Source organism: Endocarpon pusillum (genome assembly GCF_000464535.1).
Source record: "Endocarpon pusillum Z07020 unplaced genomic scaffold C732557, whole genome shotgun sequence".
Lineage (NCBI taxonomy): Eukaryota > Fungi > Ascomycota > Eurotiomycetes > Verrucariales > Verrucariaceae > Endocarpon > Endocarpon pusillum.
In genome coordinates, this window is record NW_006913598.1 from 11614 (window position 1) to 19858 (window position 8245).

At 50.1% G+C, this 8245-nt stretch overlaps 4 protein-coding genes across 4 annotated transcripts; 2 read left to right on the top strand and 2 right to left on the bottom strand.

The window, feature by feature from the left end:
- Positions 1–734: 734 nt before the first annotated feature.
- On the top strand, positions 735–1673 carry EPUS_08308 (uncharacterized protein; the record flags this gene model as incomplete). The annotated part of the gene is made up of 1 exon (XM_007788966.1): positions 735–1673. One exon carries the CDS (start codon positions 735–737, stop codon positions 1671–1673), a length of 939 nt encoding a protein of 312 aa, XP_007787156.1.
- Positions 1674–4203: 2530 nt separating this feature from the next.
- Positions 4204–4905, bottom strand: EPUS_08309 (uncharacterized protein; the record flags this gene model as incomplete). Its single annotated transcript, XM_007788967.1, has 1 exon — positions 4204–4905. One exon carries the CDS (start codon positions 4903–4905, stop codon positions 4204–4206), a length of 702 nt encoding a protein of 233 aa, XP_007787157.1.
- Positions 4906–5348: 443 nt separating this feature from the next.
- On the bottom strand, positions 5349–6374 carry EPUS_08310 (uncharacterized protein; the record flags this gene model as incomplete). Its single annotated transcript, XM_007788968.1, has 5 exons — positions 5349–5641; positions 5692–6015; positions 6092–6102; positions 6181–6201; positions 6325–6374. 5 exons carry the CDS (start codon positions 6372–6374, stop codon positions 5349–5351), a joined length of 699 nt encoding a protein of 232 aa, XP_007787158.1.
- Positions 6375–7425: 1051 nt separating this feature from the next.
- EPUS_08311 (uncharacterized protein) lies at positions 7426–8202 on the top strand (the record flags this gene model as incomplete). The annotated part of the gene is made up of 4 exons (XM_007788969.1): positions 7426–7487; positions 7570–7692; positions 7744–8074; positions 8128–8202. 4 exons carry the CDS (start codon positions 7426–7428, stop codon positions 8200–8202), a joined length of 591 nt encoding a protein of 196 aa, XP_007787159.1.
- Positions 8203–8245: the final 43 nt, after the last annotated feature.

Consider the following 8245-nt stretch of genomic DNA (forward strand, 5'->3'; position numbering starts at 1 on the left):
TATTCGGTCAAAACGCGTCGAAATTGAGTAAACCAAGGGTGTAGAATGTCAGGATTCGCGTTATCGACTCGTTGATGGTCTATCTTCTTCCCTAGCTTTGAATGAAGTTCAGAATGAAGTTCAGAATGACGTGTAAAAAAGCGCTGTATCCATCTCTTACCAAGCGTTTGAGGGCCGCCAGAAATTCGAGCAATTTGAGAGGCCATTTCGCGTACAGTACCATGCGTAGGGGCATGCCCCTCACTCTCAAGCGTTAGTATCCATGTAATAAGCGATTGCTCTTGTTCAAGCGTCAAAAGCTGCTGTGCACTACGTGCAATTCGTCTTGAAACTCCTCCATCAAGTCGACGTAGAAGCGTGGATTTTGACACGCCGTATTTCTTCTCAACTGCGCGTAGGGAGGGATTTGATGGGCTATTAAGCTCAATTAGGGCCTCATTAACCCTGATTTCGAATTGAGAGTCCATAGCTCAAAAATTGAGCTCGCTGTTGCGTGTAGAAGTTGGGGCGTTGACGTGGGTCAGAGGTCAATTGGGTGGTCCGTTACAGGGGTGGTCCGTTACCAGGGTGGGGCACTTAGTGCGGGGAATATGGCGCGATCACTACTTGTACCATGTCAAACGGCTAGGTCTTGGTCAGTATTCCCATTGCGAAAAGATGAATAGCTTGATTGAATCGAGCGACTTGCGCAGGGTGCTTTGAACTATTTCGTTCTTCTGAGCTCCTTAGTTGTGATGGAGGATAACCCCGATTCTTATGCGAAGAAGTCGAAGAAAGTTTGGACAACACTTATTACGAATACAAATTATCTTTCTGGTCTACTCACCCTAGACTACTCCCTGAAGAAGGTTGGGAGCAAGTATCCCTTGGTAGCCCTCTACACGGACACCTTCCCAGATAAAGGACTTCAAGCATTGAGAGCACGCGGCATTCCGGCCAGAGAGATACCCTATCTGTTACCATCAGTCCCCAAAGAATATAGTCAAGATCCTCGCTTCTATGACTGTTGGAGTAAGCTGGCACCTTTCAGTCTCACAGAGTATGACCGAGTTGTACAAATGGACAGCGACATGATGGTGCTGAAGAATATGGATGAGCTAATGGACATCGAATTGGACGAAGCCGAGCAAAACGGAGATGGCCAGCGGGTTTTTGCAGCAAGTCATGCATGTGCCTGCAATCCGCTCAAAAAGGCACATTATCCGAAACATTGGGTTCCAGAGAACTGTGCTTTCACCTCCCAGCATGACAAGCCAGAGGCGGCACAAGAGCAAGGAGCACCGCCAACAGCAGGCATTGGTTCCCCAAATGGAGGCCTGGTGGTGGTTATCCCAGGCCAAGGCACCTACGACAAGATCTCGTGTACCTTGCGTGACGGAGACAAGACGGCAAATTATGACTTCGCCGATCAGGCATTGCTTGGAGACGTCTTTCATGGCCGCTGGGTTGGCCTCCCGTACGTGTATAATGCTCTCAAAACATTGAGATGGAAGGGAGTCCACGATCAGATTTGGAGGGATGATCGGGTCAAGAATGTGCACTACATCTTGAGCCCAAAGCCATGGGATGAGAAGAGCGGAGAAGCGTCGGAAGAAACACATGAGTGGTGGCACGAGATGAACGCATCCAGGCTGGCAGACGAAGGAGCGAAAGGCTACCAGGACGGGTTTTGACCATGTGCTCCATCTTGTCTGGGTAGAAGGATATCATCAGGATAGATGCGCATCTAGTTGGAATGCTGGTTGGAGGTGAAGACAAGGCATAGTTGTACGAGGTGTGATCAATGTAGTCCCCTACTTCCGACTGGTGAGGCGGAAAAGCTCCTATTCACATAACTCGTATTGAGAACGAGATGAGGCTCCAAGCGCGCAGCAGTTGGTATTAACCTTAGTGACTGCATGCTCTCAGCTCTGTGATATTATGGTCTGATCTGATCCCTCTTGAACCAGACTCAGCCGGTCCTTCGGTCCTTCGGTCCTCACAAATGGGGCAAATGGGGCAAATGGGGCAAAGGGGGGCAAATTTCGAAGAGTCTCAGTGATCCTGGGCGGACTGGGCGCTTAATCGCATTGGCCCCCCTACTTCATTTCAGCCGATGGCTGCACCACTGGAGCTGCTTGCCCACCATGGTTACTACCAAAGTCCTCAGCAGGAAAGATGCATGCTGATCGCCTGGAACACCTACTACGTAACACTTCCCGCTGATTATGTCAATCCTGCACCACGATCAGAAGTGCCGTTGATCGAAACCTTCAGACTGCCACTGGCCGTTACAGCTCGAACTCTGTGTCATTCGCAGCCTCACACAAAACAACACCCGAGAATGAGTGAAGTCACCTCCAATGGGAGCTTCTCCTGCAGCGGGGCTTCGAGCAAGGCTACCACGCGATGCTGGGGCCGGCAAGTGATTCCAATCTTCTGGGCATTGGCTAGAAGGGCCAGCCGCCAGAGGATCAGCCACCAGCCGAAAGCTCTGTGACAAGCCATGCATAAATGCATTTACCAGTCAAGGCTTCTGCACTGGACCTGTCTTGCTCATTGGTAGTCGGCCCTCTAGATCATTTTCACGGGATACCAGGGACGGTAAGGCACAGTAAGCTTCGTTCACCCTCAGGTGTTTGCGTCCCGTACTAACGACTCTGCTCACGCCCCGGTGTGGTGACACGAGACTGTCGGACTGGGCGCTCCACAATCCTCATGGGGATATGATTGAATGAAAGGAGGACTGATCGCCTCTTCGGATACTTGTACTATGTGGATGGCAAATTCCTGCACATCGACTCCCCTCGATCATGCCAACTAATGGGCGACTTAGCCTATACTCCATACTCTTTCTTGATTTCTTCGCAGACCTTCATAAGCTCACGGTTCTTTACATGTCGCTGGCGATCTAAGCATTCGTGTGTGTTTCAGACCAATTTGCACCGCCTTGCATCCTCTCGCTGTAGCTATCCGATCCCTGATTTCGGAACTGCCCCAGTCCAAATTTCGATTGTGCTGTCCTACCTCCTTCGCGAAACACCATTTGACCTTCCCTACTAAGTAACCCGTTAATCAATATACTCGCACACATCACACAACGCTTCTCCGAGTTTGCCTCACTTGTTGCTGATTGCCTCACCTTTGAGATGTGTGTCAGAACGAAAACTTCCTATGACTGCGGTCATACGTACAAACAAGATCAGAGTTGCCATCGCCACTCGTGTACTGAACTTGAAAGGTATCATTTTGAAAACGAAGGAGATTGCCGACAATGCAAGAAGGATGGCGAGGCCGTATCAAGGGGTCGAGAAGGACAAGGCAGATACGCCAGAGAGCTACACAAGAAGGAGCACAAATCCTTAACGAATCGAGCGCCACTATCCACCACCTCGCAGAACTCTCAGAGCAGTCCATGGGCACCATCCGGCAGAAAGGAGAAAGATTGGCGTAGTCCTATCAGGAGACGGGCTGACGAAGCCTGGGAAGAGGAACATGCTCGACGGGAGCAAGATCTCCAAAGTCTGTCAGCGAGCAGCAGAGGTGGTAGCGTGCGATCCGTTGAGCCCGACCATGCGGATGATCAGCATGAAAGGGACGATTATGGAGCCTCGATCCGTGAAGAACTCCGCAGGGTGGAGGACTCGGAACGCATCCGTGTTCGTCGTCGACGAGACCGCCAGGCCAGCTACGATAGCTTTGACAGTTATGGTGAGAGTCATCGAAGTAATGGCTCTGGACTTTATAGTCATGGTCACTACAGTTCTGGATCTGGCAGTCGAAGTCATGAGTCGGCTAGAAGTCGGATGTATGACTCTCGGTTTAGCTCTTCGAAACACAGCCCCTACAATCTGTACAATACGGAATCTTACTTTAGTGGGTTGGGTCATGGGCTTGGGGAAATGGTTAGGGATTCTGGTTGGAAATGGGCCAGGTGGTAGGGTTTCCAAGTTATATCACGATACAATGCTGGGCCGGTCAGCATCACGGTATCATGTTGGAGCAGGCAATAATTGCGTTCATTCGATACGCCGAAATGCAATTCTGTGTGCAATCACTGATCTCTTATCCTTTCCGTGCTTTGTCAAGATGTTGTTTAGAGTTCGATCAAACCCTTGTCCACATCTAACTTCGGCAAACTCCTCTACAAACAGCCCTATCATGTCTTCCCCCTCATGCACCTCTACCAAATCCTTCTCCACATCCAAATCTATCAAGTCGGCTTCAACACACAACTCTAACCAAGTCCTTTTCCTCTTCCTCTTCTTCCGTCATCTTTGCCTCTTCCTCCCCCCTCCCCTTTACCATCTCGTCTAACTCAGTCAAATCCCTGTCCTCCACTCCCTGGTCCCCTTTCCCAACACCCGCCCCCCTCTCAATCTCACCAATACCCCTTCCCTCCACCCTCCTCTTCGGATACATTCTCACCTGCCCTATGACCAATCTGCTCATATTCCCTCTTCTTATCTCAACAATCTCTACCACATCATCTCTTCTCTCATCCGTGGCGTTCCCTACAGGTCCGAAACAATATGAGACCTCATTTTTCATGACTAGGTGGAGGCCGTTGGCTGATTCACCACGGGGCAGACGGTTGAAGAGTGCGTCATTGATGCAAGTGTTGGTTTCGGGGGTAGGAAGACCTGGTGCCCGATGGCAGGTTTTGCGATGTATATTGTTGCTGCTGATGCTCCTGCTTCTGCTTCTGCGTTTCTTTATTTGATGTCGAGGCGGATGCTGGCCAATACCTGTTGAGGAGGTGTTGATGCTTACGCCGTCGCTTCTGCTTGCACTCCTGATTTTATTAGTAGTACCAGGAATGGTATTGGAGTCCTCCCGGTTGCAGAAAAAGGTTAAGTCGTTCAGCAGGGGAAAGTAGTTGTCTAGCGGTAGATGATGACTTGTGTAAAACATGGAAGACAACATGATGGTTTGACGTAGGATATGACGTGAAGGGGTTTTAGATGGTATAACGATTATGAAGATTGGAAAGGAATTTGATGTGTGATGTGATGCTCAGCAGGCTATCGTGAGTATGGGATATGAGCTGAGGAGTCTTGGATAACACAAGAAAGAGGGCGACAGGGTGTGATGAATGAGTATACTTATGGTTTGCATAATGAGGACCCTTCAGGCGAAGGGGCATTAAACAATCTGTCCTTGATCGAAACACATTCGTCCCGTGCAAGGACGATGAGCAAAGACGATCTAATATCTTGACGAGTCTGAAAGGAACCTAAGAGAATGTACTGAACACACTGGGAGTGCTATCGAAGCTAAGGAACGTGGATTGATGGGTTTGAAGGATGTAGAGCAGCATTGTTCATCGCCCAAATACTGTTTTCGCCTTGGACGCTTTCGTTCCATACCTAATTGCTCTCCTTGACAATCGTTTGGAGTGTTTTCTCGTACTCTTCAACCTCTTTCGCTCCTACCAGCGTTATATCTCTTCTCTTTCCTTCGAATACAATGTACGGAACACTATCGACTCCATTTCCTGCCTGCTCGCGGATCAACATCTTCACTTCTGGCAGACCCCCGGATCGATCTTCAATGAAAGCTTTCACATCTGACTCAGGGATTTTGGCTGCTGCTGCAGCTTTCAAAAGCGTCTCATCTGTTGACGGATGCTGTTCGTGCTCGAAGTATTGAGAGTACAGCGCTATTGATGGCATCAGCTTTTGAGAAATGTCCCTGCAGACTCATGCAAACCATTGATGAGCTTGTCCGCTGTTTCAGGGCCCTTCTCCTCCTGATAGTGCTGTATCAGTCTATGCGCATCTAGGGTGTTTGCAACCGTTCCACCAAATTTGAAGTCAATACCCGCACTGACACCGTAGGCCGTCATCAATGTGGTGTACATCTGCATCTTTTCTTCCGAGTCGCCATATCTGGATTTCTTGTACCATTCGTCCTTGTCTTCACCTTCCTGGGAAGCTTTCGGATAAAGCTGGTAGGGGAAGTATCTGACTGTAAATTTCACTTTTTGGGCTTCATCCGTCTCTCGAAAACGGCGGAGTGCTACAGCGAGGACATCTTTGGTCAGCTTGGGTCAGATAATGCCAACCTCGACACTACAATCTCGGAAAAGCCAAGCACAGCAAAGACTGACCTTCGTCAAGTCTATTGGGGGCGTTGAAGCACCTTCAGCATTGGTACACCACTGCATTGCACAGCAAGAGATTCCTAGGATTTGCCTACCGTTTCTTGGCAAGATACGTCCTGCACCGGACAGTTGACAGTTGTCAGCGAAAGACCTGCACAGGAGCGGATGTCACATGATCTTGATGCTCAGGAAGGTGACCAGAGAACCAGTCTGCGGTCCGTCTGTTGGAAGGAGCTCACCATGGGCAAATTGTGTCAAGGGTAAACGAGATCTGCGACTGGTACGTCATTGGAGCAAAGCGGGTGTGCGGGTTCTCTCTGACTCCTGTCCAGCTGCAAGGGGATCCCTCCCAATTTGGTCCTGGAGCTACAGCACTAAATGAGATCACTGAGTAACAAGGGTTGCTCAAGGCTCTGTTTTGAAACACTGTGACCGCGACATCATGTATTACTACCATTACTACCAAGTCTTTTGCAGCAGTTGCACCGAGTACAACCACATCGAGCGATATCACATTTCCTGCTCAACGCTTCCATCCCCGCCATTGGCATCTTTGGGGGCCAGTCAAACGTCAATGCGGCTGATTTCTCCTTATGGGGAAATCCCTTGTGGGGAAGCCTCCCGGCGCTGATCTCCTGCCCTGGCCTAAAGCTTAACAAGACATCGATACCCATTGTGATCGAATTTGCCTGGTCGTTTAAACCATGAAGAAGTAGGAAAATGCCGGCACTTGAGGACCTTTCTTGCCATACCCATGCTGTAGCATCAAGCCAGTGGCTTCCTTGCAGAACCAATTACGGGGCCTTGAATATTGGAAACAGACCGGAATGGTCGGACAAGCTGGTCGGTCGACCAACCTTGACTCGCTGGTCCCAGTGGGCACCTCTACCCTTGACGTTTAACAGGGCTCGTTCCTGCAGGTCGCTGAACCGAATCGGCCACTCGAAACGCTACTTTTCATGTTTCCCTGCATGTCTCGGTTGCTGTCGAGATGTACGACCAAATGAGACTCGTCAACTTTGGGAGTCGCTTTCATGCCCCGCCGTGTCTCAACCAGTCGAAGGTGGGCTGTTTAGTCGAGAAGTATAACGCTACGTATAATGCTATGTATAATGCTACGTAGCAGCAGCGACCAAAGTCGTTACGGAGTGTTGAGAATACAAAGCTTCCCTCCCATGTTCCTCAGTGCTCCTTGATTCTGCTCTCCTACTTCATACTTTCGTTCAGAAACAGCCTTGCCACTCACTCTTTAACGGTCGGCTGTTGATCGCGTCAAAAGATCGCTACCGTTGCCCAATATCCTTGTGCTAAAGCTTATATCAACACAGTCCATCTTCACCATGAAATCCGCTATCGCTCTGGCTCTTATAGGAGTAACGTATACTTCGGCGCAAGTCGAATAGTAAGCATCTGATTCTAGCCTCTTTCGATACTCTCTGGTTTCTTCAATGCTCTTCGGTATGTACCGTGCTGACCGTCGCAAGCATCAACGGCTCCTTCGTTTGCGCCGTGTCAGATGCCAATTACTGTGCTGGCGACTCGTTGTCCACCAACATCATCATTCGCTGTACCGGCACCGAGGGACAGCCCGGCAATTGCAACGACAAGTTCGTTACCATCGACTGTTTTTCTCTGATGCAGAATTAACCCCTTTTCAGTCTTGCCGGCATCCCACCCGTTGGTGTCAAATCATCTGCAACATGTTACCAGTCATCACCTTCCGCCGGAGACGCCGCTTGTTCTTTCGATGGCAATGTCTATCCTGAGGATGATGGCTCTGGACCCTTTCCCGTTCCCTCGCGCGGGGACGACCATAGCTCGGCAGCAGACACCTCGTCCTACGGAGGTAGCATGACGACTGTGATCTCTCACTATACCACTGGAACTGTCACCAACACGTATACAGTGACAGTACCATGTCCAACTACTACCACTGCTGCTCCATCTCCACCAACAGGAAGTCCGACCCCCAACCCTTCGGCAACCACAGTCTCTACAGCTGTCACCGAGTCGAGCTGTTACTCTGACTGTCCAGGCTCAAGTGCAGCTCCCCCGACAGTCGCCCCGCCTCCTTCATCGCCAGTCGAGACGCATCCAACCCCAGCCCCAGCAGCTAGTTCCGAAGTGCCAAGCCCGTCCCCTGCTCCCTCAGCATCATAT